At 36.5% G+C, this 18,120-nt stretch overlaps 1 protein-coding gene across 3 annotated transcripts; it reads left to right on the forward strand.

Annotated features, from left to right (window-relative positions):
- Positions 1-72: 72 nt before the first annotated feature.
- Positions 73-16,247, forward strand: LOC127951908 (gastrula zinc finger protein XlCGF57.1). 3 transcript variants are annotated; one of them, XM_052550046.1, is made up of 3 exons: positions 73-207; positions 1,456-1,605; positions 14,477-16,247. In XM_052550046.1, exons 2-3 carry the CDS (start codon positions 1,521-1,523, stop codon positions 16,018-16,020), a joined length of 1,629 nt encoding a protein of 542 aa, XP_052406006.1. In that variant the 5' UTR covers positions 73-207; positions 1,456-1,520; the 3' UTR covers positions 16,021-16,247. The 3 variants fall into 3 exon arrangements, with proteins under 3 accessions (XP_052406006.1, XP_052406008.1, XP_052406007.1); XM_052550048.1 differs by lacking the exon at positions 14,477-16,247 and adding an exon at positions 10,632-12,361; XM_052550047.1 differs by lacking the exon at positions 73-207 and adding an exon at positions 10,632-11,188 and having other exon boundaries at positions 1,459-1,605.
- Positions 16,248-18,120: the final 1,873 nt, after the last annotated feature.

The raw sequence follows: 18,120 nt of genomic DNA on the forward strand, positions 1-18,120 counted from the left end.
TTCTTAACAAGGTTTCTGCACTCAAACTTGACCGCATTTTCCATATACTCTTTGATTTATATTTATTTTAGGACAACCTGTAATTTTACATATATTTGACCACGAATCAAATTATATGTTTTCTACACAAGACTTTTATTTTGGCTGGGAGATCTGACGTCATGAGCCTGCGCTGCACTGCCGTGTCTGTGATTCGTCTGAAGATAGGTAAGTGTTTTTAAGCGTTTAAATCTATAAAACCATTGAGGCAGTGTACTAGTGTTTACAAGCGGCGTAAAATCAATCATCCATTGTAACGTAGTGTTTCATCCAAAATATGATTTTTTTTGTTGTTGTTGTGAGGAAAGCGTGTCTGAAGATGATTAACAAACATGGTGCTTTTCACTTCGCTCCCTAGCCTAGATCGTGAATTAGTTTATAGTCTATTTAAATTCAGTCACTTGTGACGAGAGGAACGGAGCATTTTGAAACTCCTAGTCAACTGAATCATTTGCTTTGCGAAGTGATTCAGTGATTCGAATCTCCTCACACTGACGAGAATAAAAGCGCGTGAATTCAGACTAAAACAACAAACACACGTGTGATAACAGCTTTTATTAACTAACTTCAAACGTTGTCATGAAGGTGTAATCTAGTAAACGGGTCATTCCTGTTATACATTGACTTTTACGTCCAAATCATTTATTTAATCATATTTTCTCTATGGCTTAAATTGTATATTTAAGTCTTCTTTATCACTTAAAAAGGGATAATAGAAATAATAAATACTATTTTGTATTTTACATGCCTTTTCATTGATGTATTAATTCAAATTTATAATGTCCTTAGTAATCAACTTCCACAAGAAATATAAACCATAAAATTATGAATAAAAAAAACTAAAAATTTGTTAGACTAAACTGTCTCTTATCATACATATAAATCATGTGAAAATATAGTTAAAAAATTATACAATTGTCTTCAATTACCATGTCCCTGAAGTAATTTTCCAGCCTATTAGTACATACTTTCTCACCTTCCAAAACCAACTGCAATTTCCTTGAGATCGTTTTATAGAAGTGACACAATTTATTTTTCCCACTGGAATTCATCCTTACAATCAGACAGATAATCATTTTGAATCCTGAGCTTGACCAACATCCATTCCTAATAGTTAAACATGTCACTATTTTGGTAGAATGCAAAAAACATAAAGATCATGTAAACTTTTTCCAACACAGCCAAAATGTTACCACGTACCAGGAATTACCCAAATGTAATCTATGAATAATAAAATGTCAAATATAAAACACAAATACTTTAAAACGCTTCTGTATAGTTATTTTTTGTTTTAAGACTATTTACTATTACTTTGACTGATTCCCTTAGCAGTGCACTGTAAACTGATCTAGGGAGCTGATCGAGACACTGAGAGTTAGTCTGTTTCTTTCTGTCAATTATTCTTACCTTAAACAGATTGTGCAAACACAGTGAAACTCCTGCTGAAGCAGCTGAGATCCACGTGACTCACTATTATAAAGATGGCCTTTATTAAAGAGGAGAGTGAAGATATAAAGATTGAAGAAGTATTCAGTCTAAAACAAGAAGATACTGAGGAACAAACAGGTTGGTTTTCTTTTTCAAAGCTGAACTCACTCAATCAATCTTTTAAAATGTCTAAAACTACAGAAATTAATACTTTTTTTGAAGAATGTCATATGATTGTCCTGGTTTAAGCTGTTGTATTTCAGTTGAATACAAATTTTGTAACATTAAACAACATGTCCATTTGAATTTAAAAACGATGTATACCATTAATTTATAGCACTTAATGTGCTTATTTTTTGTTATAAATTTTTACTAATGGCAACATTAAATCTGTACTATATACACAAAACAACACTGAGTATGAAAAAAAAAACAATCATATCGCAAAATCGTGAGATTTATTCAGTTCACTTTTATGTGTGCAACTTTCCATAATATGTATGGTTTCAAAATACTTTTACAGAAAAAACAGAAAATGCATATGTTATCAGAGATGACGGTGTCAAATTACTAATGCATACAAATCATTTAGTTTGGTAATTATGGTATTTTAAAAGAGATTTTGAACATTATTAAAACAGGGATTGCATTTGGCATTTTTGTATGTTGGTTCAGGGTTGGCATAACTTACATTGCACAGGTATATTCTCCATCTGTAAATGTAAAAAAAAACAACAATGAAAATATTTCCATTTTGCTCTCAGAAGTGCCGGTCGTTTAGTTTCAGGATTGGTTGAATTCTACAGCATTTCCGAGAGATGTGCATCACGTCCTTTAACATGGCGACATTTCTATAACCCAGAAACATGATGTTGATCAAAACGAACTGTGGTTGGTTGTTTGACACGTCGGTCTCATGGGCGGGACTTGGCCAATGAAAGCTGCCATGAATCCAGACCTTCAGCTGTCAGTCTGTAGTTCTGGCTACGTCTACCAACAGGTGTTAAACCATTTAGAGCCTTAAAAGCGACAGGATTGCCAACTTTAGAAAAGGAAAAGAAGGGACAGTCTTATTACAAAACATATACATATACTTGTGTAACATTCATATGTATATTTTGTTAATAAAAGGCAAGGCAAGGCAAGTTTATTTATATAGCACATTTCGTACACAATGGTAATTCAAAGTGCTTTACATAAAAGAAAGTAAAATAATCATTAAGAAAAATAATAACAAAAATAAAACAAGCAATTTTAAAACTTTTAAAATGATTAAAACATTTAAAAACAGTTAAAAAATGATTTTACATAAAAAAAAATAATAATAATAATAATAAAACAGTGAAAATATAGTGCAATCAGTTCGGACATTGCACAGTGCTCATTCAACAAATGCACAGCTAAAAAGATGCGTTTTGAGTCTAGATTTAAATGTGACTAGTGTTTTAGCACATCTGATCTCTTCTGGAAGCTGATTCCAACTGCGGGCAGCATAGTAACTAGAGTAGGACTCCTCTTGTTTTGTGTGAACCCTTGGTATTTCTAACTGACTTGATCTGAGTGCTCTGTTAGGTTTATATTCAGTGAACATATCTGCAATATATTTCGGTCCTAGGTCATTTAGTGACTTATATACGAGTAAAAGTACTTTAAAATCCTAAATGTAACTGGAAGCCAGTGTAAGGACCTGAGGACTGGTGTGATATGCTCAGATTTTCTGGTTCTAGTCAGAATCCTGGCAGCAGCGTTCTGGATGAGCTGCAGCTGTCTAATGGTCTTTTTGGGAAGGCCGGTGAGGAGCCCATTACAATAGTCCACCCTGCTGGTGATAAAGGCATGAACAAGTTTCTCCAAGTCTTGACTGGAAACAAAACATCTAATTCTTGTGATGTTTTTTAAATGATAGTATTCTGATTTAGTTACTGCTTTGACATGACTACTGAAACGGTCTGAAAAGGTCTGTCTCCAGAATCACACCAAGATTCCTCACTTGATTTTTAGTTGTTTGACCCCTAGAGTCAAGGTATGCATTCACCTTGAACACTTCATCTTTGTTTCCAAATGCAATGACTTCAGTTTTTTCCTTGTTTAACTGAAGAAAGTTCTGGCACATCCAGTTATTAATTTCATCAATGCATTGGCAGAGGGAGTCAATGGGGCTGTAGTCATTTGGAGAAAAGGCTAGGTAAATCTGGGTATCATCAGCATAGCTGTGATAGGCAATTTGGTTATTTCTCATTATTTGACTTAGTGGATGCATATACAGGCTAAACAAGAGCGGTGCAAGAATTGACCCTTGTGGGACTCCGCATGTCATGGACGTCCACTTAGACTTATGCTCTCCTAGACTCACATAATAGCCTCTCCCTGCTAAGTATGACCTGAACCATTTGAGTACCATCCCAGAAAGCCAGACCCAGTTTTTCAGTCTCTCTAGTAGTATGTTATGATCGACAGTGTCAAACGCAGCACTGAGATCTAGAATACCAGCACCGATATTTTGCCAAAGTCACAATTTAAGCGAATATCATTTATTATCTTAATGAGTGCTGTCTCTGTGCTGTGATGCGGCCGAAAACCAGATTGAAAATTGTCCAGGTATCCATTTGAGTTTAAGTATTTGTTCAGCTGATTAAAAACTACCTTTTCTATTATTTTGCCTATAAAAGGAAGATTAGATATTGGTCTAAAATTGCTCAAAATTGTGTTATCAAGATTGGTCTTTTTCAGGAGGGGATTTACAACTGCAGTTTTTAGGGAGTTTGGAAATCTCCCAGAAAGAAGTGAGGCATTCACCACTTCTAAGAGATCTGCTTTTAAGCAGTCAAGCACACTTTTGAAAAAAGATGTGGGAAGTGTGTCAAGACAGCAGGTTAATGATTTTAGTTGCTGCGCTATGTCTTCCAGAATTTTGCTATCAGTTGTTTCAAAAATAGACATAGTATCTTTTTGATATTTTGGCTGAATCTGTCTGACCTCTGCATTACTTGAGGATGTGCTAATCGCCTTCCTGATATTGATGATGATCTCAGAAAAGAAAGAAGCAAACTCATTGCATTTGCTGTCTGATAGCATATCACTGGGTAGGGGTGCTCTGATCACGATCGGCCGATCGTTAATGCGCATCTCGTCAGTAAAGCCGGTTCTCTAATCAGTGGTTAATTCCATCAGGTGCGTGATTTCACATAGAGCAGCTGTTACTACACAGAGCCGTTGTTAACTGAGAAGATGCGCCAAAAAACGCTTAAAATGAAGTGGATTTGCGCATCTTCTCTATTAACAACGGCTCTGTGTAGTAACAGCTGCTCTATGTGAAATCACGCACCTGATGGAATTAACCGCTGATTAAATAACTGGCTTTACTGACGAGATGCGCATAACGATCGGCCGATCATGATCGGAGCACCCCTATCACTGGGAATCTGACTTGGGGGGGGTTTGTCAGTCTTTCAACAGTGGCAAAAAGAGTACGAGTGTTAAGTTACTGTTTATAAGGTTTGAGAAGAAGTTCTGTCTTGCTGTGGCTAGTTTCACATTAAAAGCATGAAGGATGTCTTTATAGATGCTATAGTGAATTTCAAGTTTCGTCTTCCTCCACATCCGCTCTGCTTTTCTGCATTGTCTTTTCATAGTCTGAACTGCTGTTGATCTTCTCCAAACTGATTTCTGTCTGTTTGTTTTCTTACTGACTATTATTTGAGCAATATCATCAATAACATTCTTAACTTTTGAGTTGAAGGAATCAAGGAGAATATCAACAGAGTCTGCAGAAATGCTTGGTGTTAAAGCTATAGCCTCCATAAATAATACACTTGTGTTCTCGTTTATGCATCTCCTTCTGACAGAGACAGATCTAGATTCAGTGGTAGAGCACCAAGTTTGTTTGGGTGGAGGCCATCCAGTTTAAACAATTGTCTATGGCCCCAGAAAAGATTGAAGTTGTCGATGAAATTTACTCCTTTTATATTACAAGATCTTTGTAGCCATGTGTTCAGCCCAAGCAACCGTGAAAACATATTTGTTCCCCTTGCTGGGAGCGGTCTACTGATGAACGACTGAACTTTGAGTCTTTGAAGTGTTTCAAAGAGTTCACTGAAGTCCTTCTTAAGGAGTTCTGACTACTCTTTCCGAATATCATTCTTCCCCACATGGATGATGATTGGATTTGCAGTCTTGTGCTTCATCAGAATGTTCTGAAGTTCCTTGTTCACATCAGAGACCATTGCTTGAGGAAGGCAGCATGTTGTTGTAGTCCTGCTATGGATGTTTCTGATAACAGAGTCATCCACTATCAGAGTCCTGGGCTCGGCTGCGCTCTGAGCTGAAAGCCGCTGTCTGCTCGTCCTTGAGCACCTGTTAGTAGCGGTGTTAGCTGTTGGCTAATCAGATCCAAGTTTAATCACATTTGGGGATTCCTCACACACATTCATTAATGCATCAAATCTGTTCTCCAGATGTATAGGGGGTGGTAGAATACCAGTATTTACAAGCCTTATCATAGTCGAATCTGGGGTAGAGGAAGCTATGGCAGCAATACGAGAAACTGGTGACAATCTAATGTCTCGTGTTCCTTTGGGTCTTGCTCCCTGTTTGTGCCAACGATTAGTGTGTTGATCAGATATGGCTTGTTCCTCTACACTTGGTATAAACTGTTGAGATTCAGAAGATTCATGGGACTCACCGGCTGTATGCTGAGAGGGTCCATGACAAGGGTCTGCTAAGTGTTCCGTCTGTTTTGGATGTCCAGAAAGTAACTTTGTTTCAAGTATCACAATCCTTTGTAGAAGTTTGCAGCAGTTCATGCAACAAGTAGATCCAACAGGAGGCATTTTCTCTCTCTTCTGTTTGGTAGGCAGTTGTTTTCCCATCTCTGGAATGTAAGCTGTTCGCAGTGGGAGACAAAGTCTTCTTTTTGTAGTATTATTACAGTCCCAGTATTTTTAGTTTTAGCGTTTGTGCCAAAAATCTGTTGTTTGAGCACTGTGCTGATCTGCTGAAGTAAAAATCTTAGAAAAATCAGAGAAAAGTACAGAAATAAGAAGCAAAGCGCAGAGCAGTAAGCTAGAACGTCCGAACGGTAGCAAAGCCGGAAGCAGTGTCCACACAACAAAGGATCCACACAACAAATAACAAAAAAAAACATAGAACAATAATGATATTAATAATAAAAATAAGATAGTATGACAAGTAAATAGTAAAATAAATTATAATAATAAAAAAAATGAATAAAATAATTATAGTAAAAATAATAATAGAAAAACAAGAATAAAATCACAGGTACAAAAAAGGTGATGAACATACATAGCACAGCCGACATATCCCCACAGGAGGGTACCAGTCTATATATGGGAGGAAAATAATTACTTCCAGAGGAGATGTATAGTCAGGTGAATGAAGGCCTTTCATGGGAAAGTCTTTGTTATTTTTGTATAAGAATAAGGGACATATCGTGGCTGTTGGGCAAAAACCTTATATCTCTGTATTTTTTTCAATTAGATTTTTTACATGAATCATTATTATTGGTTACCTTTTTTTTGTCTCTATGTGGGCTTTGTTAATATTAAACAATAAAAGCATTAAAATGACCTTGTAAACAAATGTCAGAACTCCGTTGGATCCTTAAAGGAAAATGCACCATTTTTCCATATTCCACTATGCTCTTCCATCAACTTGACGAGTGATGCATACCTCTCCCGTCTCAGTGTGTGCACTTAATTGCTGTAGTGCGCAGCGCCACTATGTTAGCGTTTAGCTTAGTACCATTCATTCCTTAGGATCCAAATAGGGATGAATTCCGATGACATTTTCTAAGTGGCTAAAAAGTGATAACTATAAGGTATGGTGAAATAGCACTACGCAGCACTTCAACCTCGGTGCAATAATATCATCACTCCTGAAAAAAAAAATCTCCTCGCATTGGTTGTATTTACGGAAGTTAGAGGAGGGAGAGTTTTCAGGAGTGATGATATTACTGCACCGAGGTCAAAGTGCTCTTCCGCCATACATTATAGTCATCATTTTTATCTGCTTAGGAAATTGTCACATTTTATTTTGTGTCACCGTGTAACTACATATGTAACCTTCTTTAAATAGGAAAAACAAGTAGATAGGTAAATAGGTAGCTTTTAAATTCATCCCTGTTTAGATTCTAAGGAATGGATGGTACTAAGCTAAACCGCAGCATAGTGTGCCATGCGCTACAGTGATTGAGTGCATGCACTGAGACGGGAGAGGTGCGTATCAACTCGTCTAAGTTGAGGGAAAAACATATTGGAATATGGAAAGATGGTGATGTTTTCCCTTAAGCTGTCAGTAAAAGCTCATAACTCCAGCCGGCCTTCTTGAATTGAAGAGCTGCCAACTGAAGGTAAGCAGCAATCTTTCTTTCTTTTCAGGATTTACAAGTTTTTAAAGAGTTTTACAATTATTCCTAGGTGGTTGCAAACTCCGTAAAAATTATGCTCTGATGACAACATTGTAATTAAAGATGGAATAAATAGTTTGGTGAGATGAATAGTATATTGCGTGCAATGTGATAAATCATCATGGAAAAATATAAAAATAGACCATAACATTTCTATCTTTCTATTCTGTAATATCAATGTCATATAGTACCCATTAAAGGACTTTCATCGGATTATCTATATAAACAAATTCTTTCTTCAACATGACGTTTCTTTAACTTGTTTTTAGTCAAACTAAGTTTATCACTGCTGTTGTATTAAAAAACAGCAGCATCTGTGGAGAAAATGTGTGCAATGGTCAGTGTGTCACATGAGGGAAAAAAGCTAGTCGACTTGAGTGCTCTACCATGACTCCTTAAGCTTGATGAGAACCAATCCCTGTTCCTATAGAGGGCGCAACAGGATAAAAAAAAAAAAAAACTTCGAAGAAGGACTTCCACATTTACGCTCTGTTTCGAAACCGTTCAAATGACAAATAAAGACATACTCCAAATTGCTTCACAAGACGTGTGATTATATTAATGGACGCTCGAAATTTAACAGGAGAATGCACGTTTTAAACATCTTATTGTACAGGTAAGTGAATCGCCGTTCTAATCTAATGTGCTGCTGTACTGTAAAGCTTCGTTCACACCAAGAACGATAACTATAAAGATGACAATATTAGCATCCACACCATTGAATGATATCGTCAGTTTATTCTAAGCGCACGTGCTAAATTTTTTAGCTTGTTACAGCAGGGTGGATTCTGATTATCTGTCTATATTTTATCGATCATCGGCTGGATAAAAATAGTTTTCAAAGTGATTCCAACGATATCGTTTCTCTTTGTCCTAATCGTTATAGTTGTGGTGTGGACTCTACTATTCTTTAATATTGAGAATGATTTTTAGAACTATATCTTTATCGTTATAGTTATCTTCCTTGGTATGAACTGGCCTTAACGCACACACACACAGGCTACAGAAAGTAGCTCGTACATTGCATGCAGACAGAATAATTTATCATGGAAATGTATTGTCAACACTGTTCTGTGATTACTCAATAAAATAGCTTAAAAAAACTGAAAAATTCTTGCATATATTTATTAATAACTAAATCCCACAGCTTCACTACTAGTAGAGAGGCGCTGCAATGTAGAAATAATTCACACACACAATTAGTGATAGACCGATATATTTTTTATAAGCAGTACCAATTATTTGCATGTTTATGTGCCCAATAAACGATATACAGAACCGATATTTTTTCACAGTTATAAAGTAGTTTTTCCTCCATTTCAGTCTTTTTTTTTTTTACATGTTGAAAATTTGTATTTCACGTTTAATTTAATCTTTAAATTTACTACAATACAAAACATTGTATTAATCAAAAGCATCTATAGCAACAACAATAATATTTATACAGTAAGCAAAATAAATGTAGAATGTGTAATGTTTCCAAATAGAGAAAATAAGGACAGGAGTCATATCAACTTCTTTTCAAACTACCCTTTTAGTAGGTTTATAAGCGGTTTAATAGCTACAGAGTCAAGAATAATTAATTGGATGTTAATTCACTGAGTAATATTCTCTGGAAAATTGGAATATAACTGTAATGTTATGTCAAGATCATTTATAATATGTTTATCCTTCTAGATTATGAAATGCCAGCCGACAGTGTGGTTTATGCAGTTACAAATAAATATACTCAAATTGTTATCGCTTGCGGTAATTAATTTCCCATAGAGTTGTATTTATTTAGACGTTTATTAGCAAAGTAATGGTTATATAGTAAATGTTAATACAATTCAGGGTGTTTTTAAACAAGTAAATCTTGTTAAAAGTTACATGCGGTGGCCGTGCTGGAGCATTTCCTGAGCATCAACAGCATTATGAAAGTGGCTTCACGAGACTAATGATGGGCAAATTTCCAACCGAGAGAGAAATAAAAACATTTGATCATTCATGGCTACATATTATTATTTATTCATTTATTACGTCTTTATTGGGACAGGACTTGATGCATTATTTAACATGACTCCATGAGTTGGTCTCTATTTCTTAGAGCCAAGCTGCATAAACTACATATCAGTATTTATGTAATGTATCTAATTTGTGCATAACTGGCTGTTATGTTAAAGTTTACTAACTACAGCAAATCAAGTACATGCATACCGTCGTTGTTGTCTCGTCTCCCCACATATGCGCTGCAATGGCGATCCAGCACGCAATTCTCAAAACACTCACAAGATGGCGGCATTTAACTGTGAATCTGATATTACCAAGACCAATATCTTACTATGGTAAAATGCTTAAATATCGGTAAATCGATATATTGGTCAGTGTTTAAATGCAATCGTGCTCACTAATGCATATGGCATATGCCATAGCTGTGCACAAAAGGTGTTTGTCACAGCTCCAGACTTATTTGTTCATTAATTACTTTAATGCAATGAAAGCAAAAGTTAACTAATCGTACTTGAAGTCGTCTTAAAAAAAAATAAAAAGTCGTTCAACCCCTAATAGAAAGTGACAGCACAGATGGAGAGAGCAACAGAAGAAAGAGCATGAGAAAATGACACTGGAGAGTGTAGTAAGAACAACGTTTCACTGAAGAGATCGGGAATTTATTTTTTGGTATAATGAATGGACACATGGCACATTTCATGGCAGTAGTACACACATTTACATGCACTGTTCCTTTTTTGTATTTTTTAAGATTCCTGTGATGACACTGAGGAGGATACAGTTGGAGGAAGAAAGAGAAAGAATGAATGCAGTTGGAAGAAGTGTGTTAATAAAAGGCGAAGAATGATGGGACAACCGTATGTTGGGATTAGAGGGAACGAAGAAGTAAACATGAAGCCCCGGGTGATGGGACCAAGATGTCAGTCTGCTGGATGCATAACGTCCTCCAAGCGTCACTGCAGTACAATTGGAGAAGCAGACAGAGAGAACATTTTTAAATGTTTTTGGGAGAACATGAACTGGGAGGAGAAAAAAATGTATGTGCGTGGTTTGGTGGATGTCGTCCCTGTAAAGAGGAAAAGGGGCTCTGATAATTCAAGAAGGTTATCTACTCTTTTTTACTTTTTAAGAGTTGATGGACAGAGAAGAAGGGTGTGTAAAAGTTTCTTTTTGTCAACGCTTGGATTAGGGGAATGGTCTGCTCTCAACTGGGTGCAAGACGCAGGCAATACACAGCAGAATGCAACGTCACACCTCAGATGTGAGGGTCGTGAGTTCATGAGGAGTTTTCTTCAGGATCTCCCCAAGGTGACTTCCTGCTACTGTAGGTCATCAGCATCTAAACAGTTCTTAGAGCCTGTCTTTCAGTCCATTATTGGCCTGTATAGAGTCTACTATCGTGCTGCTGAGGAAAAGATGCTGAGGCCTTTCTCAAGGCAGGTGTTCTCAGAAGAATTTAAGCAGCAGAACCTGAGCCTGTACCATCCAAAGAAGGACCAGTGTAAAACATGCTGTTCCCTTAAGACTGGTAACTTGCCAGATAATGAATGGCAGGTCCACTTTCTTAAAGAGGAAGAGGCCTGTGTTGTAAACATGCAGGACAAAAATGACACAAGTGTCAAGACTGAAATTAAAAGTGAATGGTGAAAAAGGATTCTGCTTGATCTTAAAGGCCACGTTCTCATATCAAACAACAGTTTGTTCAAAAAGAATGATTCATTTCTCAAGTTTAGATTTGGCTGTCTGTATGGTCTAGGTGGTCATACGGCATATGCCTTTGTATATGAGACAAATTACTTTCCCTTATGGAATGCTTTTTACGAAGATACAGGACAATTTTGTATTATACGGAGTGGTTGGCAACCTTGGTTAGTTCTAACATTTTGTAATCGATATGTAACTTGGCTGGCCAGTGTAAAGATGATAAAATTAAGTGCATTACAATAGTTCAGTCTACAGGCCATGAACACAACAACTAGATGCAAATCTTCTAGATGCAAAATGTTTTCTAAAAGCTTCTGTGTATAGTGTTTTGGGCCAATAAGTAATGTATCTCAATTTAATGTATGAAAATGATTGGTTATTGTTTCTATTTAATATATATCTGTAACACCTTGTTAATTTACACAATTAAGAAATTCATCTGGTCTTGATGGTAAAATATAACTGAGTATTATCATAAAAATGGAACCTTAAAACTCGCAATATAAGAAGCATTCTTATGTAATTGTAATAGAAAGTCATCTCAAGTATTTCAGTATTTTTTGTTTTAAGTTTTTCTGTTGTAAAAACGGGGGTGGGTGAATATTAGTTTGGGAAAATTCATCATTAATACACAGACAGGAAAATGTGGTTAGTTTTTTTTCTTCTTTAACCATTCTAACCAAGCCTACCCATTACACTAAGTGAGGTATGGTGTATTATAATCAAGTCACTGTAATTAAGCTGTGATTACATAAATAAAAAGTATGATGCACTGCATGATTCAGTGAAGTGTGTTGCTGTGTTCATTTACACAGTTGTTTTTAACATGAACCAGTGTTTTCAGTGTCTCAGTGTGCCTTGTTGGCAGTAAATACAGCAGCACACAAGCTCTGACTCTGAATATGCTACGAGTTTGAGATATTTATAACAAGAATTTGAAAACAAAACATTTCTACCCCGGGGCTGCAAAACTCAGGGTACGTTTACACAATTACTATATGCTAACAATTGGAAAGTTTTTCCTTTGCATTTTTGAAAAGTTTCAAATGCAGTCAAAAATGCTCTCAAAATGAACCCCATTCACATAGATCCAGGAAAACGTTGTTAATGGTGTATTACTTAGGCCAGGCAATTAGATTGGCAATGTGATTTTGTAAAGAAATAAATTTTTTGTACTTTTTAAAGACACGACAACAAAATTGTATTCAAAACCCATTTTCAGAGTTAGCTTTTTCAGGGCCCCAAAATGCAGTTATGATATAACTGCCAAAATGCATAGTTTTTTGTTGAAAACAGTGTCTTGTAATTGCAGCTTCAGTAGGGTTGTGAAGGTCGCATATTTTTTTTAATATAATTATTAATTATAATGTATGTATAAACATTTATTTTCACCATTTTCATTTTCACCCAATTACCTAAATTTGTTACTTCAGACTTATGTGCCTCTAGAAGCTTGCGTTCTGCAAGTAAATGTTGCTTGATGGTTCATCCCAAAGAAGCACAAAGTCACTTTTACGGACTTTTAAATTAAATGTTCCCTCCTGGTGGAATGACCTCCCCAACTCAATCTGGACAGCTGAGTCCTTAGCCATCTTCAAGAATCGGCTTAAAACACATCTCTTCCATCTTTATTTGACCTTCTAACTTTAACACTCAATATTCTAATTCTATTCTTTAAAAAAAACTACTTTTCTGATCTTTTTTATATTCTATTTTCTTTTCATTTATTATGCAATTGTATGTGTAACACCTAGCTTGCTCTATTCTTTTTTTATTCTATCTGTTTTTCTTTTTATTTATTATATTATTTAAAATCCCATGCTACGTGTACTGTGTTAACCTAACTGAGACTTGTTATAGCACTTATATATCATTGCTCTTTTTGTTGTTTTTGATTGCTTCCACTGTCCTCATCTGTAAGTCGCTTTGGATAAAAGCGGCTGCTAAATGAATAAATGTAAATGTAATGTAATTTGTAATTGTTGTGTGATTTGAAACCAATAATAAATTAGGCTCAATCTATTAAAAAATATGCATGTTTATTTAAAGAAAATACACAGCTAAATACACCATCTAGCGGATGCGAGTGTTGGTGCAACATGACAAAAATACTATAGAACTCTTTACAATTAATGATGCTACACTGGATGCGGCATGACACAACAAATCCCCGATAGTTAACTGCCTAATCCCGTTTATGAGGTATGACATAAAGTACAAATTTCCTGTAGACAGACTCGACCTGTTGTGACGTGACCGTGACGCGTCCTGTGTAGACAAGGTTCAGTGTTCCACCGCCAGACAAGCGGGCGCATTAACTCTTCGTCTGCACATGCTCTTTTTGAAATGGGAACCGTACTTAACATCCACCATTTATCGCCGTCTCGTTTGTATTGGTGAAAGCCTCGCCAAACTTGACCAGCCAGGCGTTTGCGATCACTGGAACTTGAAGATACATGTAGAAATGTGGATGGGTGACATGAATGGAGATGGCTCCAGATCGCAGTTGTAGTATTTGGTTTCCCAACAAGGTCCATTACCCAACTCGCGTGTATACAAAATGTTGTATTATGTTTGTTATAGAGTGTGTGACATCACATGCACTACCGCCGGTGGCAGTAGACAACATGACGTGGTTCAATGATCATCAGTTAGGGCCACAGCCCTGCAGAGTTTAGCTTCAGCCTTAACACATGAAGTCCTTCAGGCTTATTTGAAAACATGGTATATGTGTTTGAGAAGGGTTGGGATTAAACTTTGCAGGGCAGAGGCCCTAAGTTTTGCATTCCTGATTCCAAATTTATTATGAGTGTTATATATATGTATTTCAATGTATGTCTGTTGCTTTTAAATGGGGAACCTTCAACTTGTGTTTGTCTCTTTTCGCCCCAGACCTGATGGTGCTGAAAGAAGAGAGTGAAGTACTACAAGAAATGCAAGACAAAGATCAGTTTAAAAAACGTCATGATTTCATAACTGGACAAAAATCATTTAGTTGCTCAAGGATTGAAAAGACTTCCTCAAGGAAAAGAGCTCAAAAGACAAGAACTAGAAGTCTTTTCAGCTGCCAACAGTGTGGTAAGAGTTTCAATAAACATGGAAACTTTAAAGTGCACATGAGAATTCACACTGGAGAGAAGCCTTATACATGCCAACAGTGTGGAAGGAGTTTCACTCAACAAGCAACCCTTAAAAGCCACTCAAGTGTTCACACCAGAGAGAAGCCGTACACATGCAAACAGTGTGGAAGCAGCTTCAGTAGGCAAGGAAGCTTTAATAGACACATGATACTTCACACCGGAGAAAAGCCTTACACGTGCAAACTGTGTGGAAAGAGCTTCACTCAAAAAGTACACCTTAAAGTCCACATGACAACTCACACTGAAGGAAACTCTTTCACCTGCCATCCGTGTGGGAAAGGTTTTAACAGAAAAGAAGACCTTGAAGGCCACATGAGAGTTCACACTGAAGGGAGCCCTTTTACCTGCCAACAGTGTGGAAAAAGTTTTACCAAAAAAAGAAACCTTATTGCACACATGAAAATTCACACCGGAGAAAAGCCTTACTTATGTACTCAGTGTGGGATAAACTTCAACCAAAGAGGAAACTTTAACAGGCATATGAAAACCCATACTTTAGAAAACTGTTTTTCCTGCAAACAGTGTGGAAAAGGTTTTATTCGAAAAGGAAACCTTAAATACCACATGAGAATTCATACCGGAGAGAAGCCTTACACATGCCCTCAATGTGGAAAGAGTTTTACACATAAACAGACTTTTAAAGTCCACATTAGAATTCACACCGGAGAGAAACCTTACACCTGCGAACTGTGTGGAAAGAGCTTCACTCAAAAAGGACACCTTAAAGTCCACATGACAAATCACACTGAAGGAAACTCTTTTACCTGCCATCCGTGTGGAAAAATATTTAATAGAAAAACAGCCCTTATTTCCCACATGAAAATTCACACTGAAGAACAGTCTTACACATGCCTTCAATGTGGAAGGAGTTTTATGCATAAACAAACCCTTAAAATCCACATGAAACTTCATACTGGAGAGAAGCCTTTCACATGTCTTCACCATGAGAAAAGTTTCACAAATCGAGACCTGGAATGTAATTTGCAAGCTCATTCTAGAAAGAAATTGCAGAGTTCTGAATGTGTGAAGAGGTTTAGAAAAAGGAGATGTTTTAAAAATCACTTGCACATTCACTCTGGAGAAAGGACATTTAACTGTGGTCAGTGCAATAAAACTTTTATTTTGCCATCGCATTTACAGATACACCTGAAAAGTCATGCGGATGTGAAACACTATTTTTGTTCTGTGTGTAGAAAGAGTTTCAAATGGCCCAGTAATTTAAAATGGCACCAGAAAACACGTATCTGTAAAATTAAGGCTGCATTCACATTGCAGCTGAATGCGAGCCAAATCTGAATATTCCTTAGTCAAAACATTTGATTCAGATTGGAGAACCCCATTTATTCTCATTGTTAAATTTGTTTTTCAAAGAGTCCTGTGCGTCTTCATTGGTAAATCTCTGTGTTGACTGTATATACTAAAAGACTTTGTATTGGCAATGTTTTTTGACTACATGATGAAGTCTGTATGGGTTGAAATGTTTCTTTTTTTTCTTTCTACTATTAAAATAGAGATTGAGAGTATTGTGACAATGTGCTCTTTTACCTTTTTATTAAAGGGGTCATGACAAGTTAAACCAAATTTCCTTTGATCTTTTGACACAAAATAGGTCTTTGTATGCTTAATACATTTTGCATGTTTCATAACTTTAATGCTTTTTTATTGAAACTGAGGACATTTTACGTAATAACCTTCAGAAAATGTCTCGTTTTAGATCCAAGGTGCAAGGTCACATAAGCTAGGCAGAGTCGTTTGGATAAACAGGCCTCATGAGCAAGACATCAACATTGGCCCTGCCCACTGGAATTCAGCTGCTTAGCAGTTTGACACCTGATTACATTGAATATCTGTGTCGCGTCACTTCTAAATTAAACCGAAATTACAATTACTACTGCTATCTTGTCTACACTGGACACAGTATACAGATGTGCGTTCGCTTTCTGACACAGTCCACGTGTTTGAGTCTGTGGTCAACAGGACAAATGAAGTGAAAAAATATACACTTTCATTTGGTTTAAACGGCTTGTTCTCTTATTTGTACAGATATCAGAAGCTTTGTCTTAATTTTAATGTACATTTTTTACTTTATTTTGCAAACACCCCCCCACCACACACACTGATAAAACAAATAAAAAATAAAATATAAAGATTACAGACAGCTTGCTTGCCTCAACTTTCTTGCAGCATGTAAGATTTCACCAGTTATAAGTAAGAGTAAACATTGCAGTGAAAATAAATAACTATATACAAACTTGAGTGCAATAGGCAAGATGTAGCAAATGTAATACAACCTTAATCATGTTTTATACTTTCCGCATCCGCTATAGACCCTTTGCACATGACGTCACCCTCTACTCGTGTGAATTGTGAATGCCATGGATGGCAAGCCAAACGAGTACGAGTTCGTGTTTGTTCGTGTAAATTATTATTTATTTATTTTTACTTGTAAGCACAGTGCAGTGTTAATGGCCAAACTGTATATTTACAATGTTAAAGTGGCTGACAACAATAAATATTCTTATTATGAATAAAACTGCGTCGTTTTTTTAACTGTGCAGAGCAGTAACGTTAGCTGAATAGTTAGGCCTACTATGCTACTGTAATTTTAATATTGGTCATTGTGGTGGTACTTAGACAGCCAAATATTTTCTGAGGTGGTACTTGGTATAAAAAGTTATTTAAAAAAAATGCATTAGAAAGTCGCATTTGCATACCCAGTGAACAGCGGTAACTTAAGTGGTTAGCCACGAACGACGAAGTCCTCTAAAAATAGGTTACGTGTGATATAAATCTTTACTTAAGTAAAGAATAGATATTAATACAAAATAAACCCTGGACTGACGTCTTACCTTTGCCATTATAAAGTACCTCCCCATGCCGTGAGCGTAGCAACGCGTACCTGTAACCCAGCCAGCTACAAAGAACTGGTAAGCATCCAGACTTTTAAAAGCCTTGACATCAGCACCAGTGTATGGGATACCACGTTTACCACATATTGGTACAGATCGTGTGGAATGAAGTCAGGTAGACTCAGTGATTTAATGAGGTCCATGAAAACAGAGGAAAAAGGTAAGGATCGGTATCCAATCCTGCCATCTCCAACTTCTCCAAATACCGTTCTTTGTGAATACCTACCAGATGCCCTACCTCGACCAATAATGGCACAACAGCTTTTTCAATAGAAGAAGCCATAAAGTTTAGTGTTATTTATTTTAAACTGATTGAAACTTCCCGCTCGGTCACTACTGTTTAGCTTGTGCTTCCAGTGATTCTGCCGTCCATCATGGGATAGTTATGTGGTCATAGTCACTTGTTTGCAAAGGGTCTATTGTCCACTATGTTATGCATGATGTAAAAATCATCATCGGAGAGTGTGCAGAGGCTCTGAGCGGGCAT

This window comes from Carassius gibelio, chromosome B3 (assembly GCF_023724105.1).
Source record: "Carassius gibelio isolate Cgi1373 ecotype wild population from Czech Republic chromosome B3, carGib1.2-hapl.c, whole genome shotgun sequence".
In the NCBI taxonomy this organism is placed as follows: domain Eukaryota; kingdom Metazoa; phylum Chordata; class Actinopteri; order Cypriniformes; family Cyprinidae; genus Carassius; species Carassius gibelio.

Coding starts and splice junctions, on each gene's coding strand:
- LOC127951908 (XM_052550046.1), top strand. CDS start 1,521: ATGGCCTTTATTAAAGAGGAGAGTGAAGATATAAAGATTGAAGAAGTA. Junction 1,606..14,476: donor AGATACTGAGGAACAAACAG/GTTGGTTTTCTT, acceptor TTTTCGCCCCAG/ACCTGATGGTGCTGAAAGAA.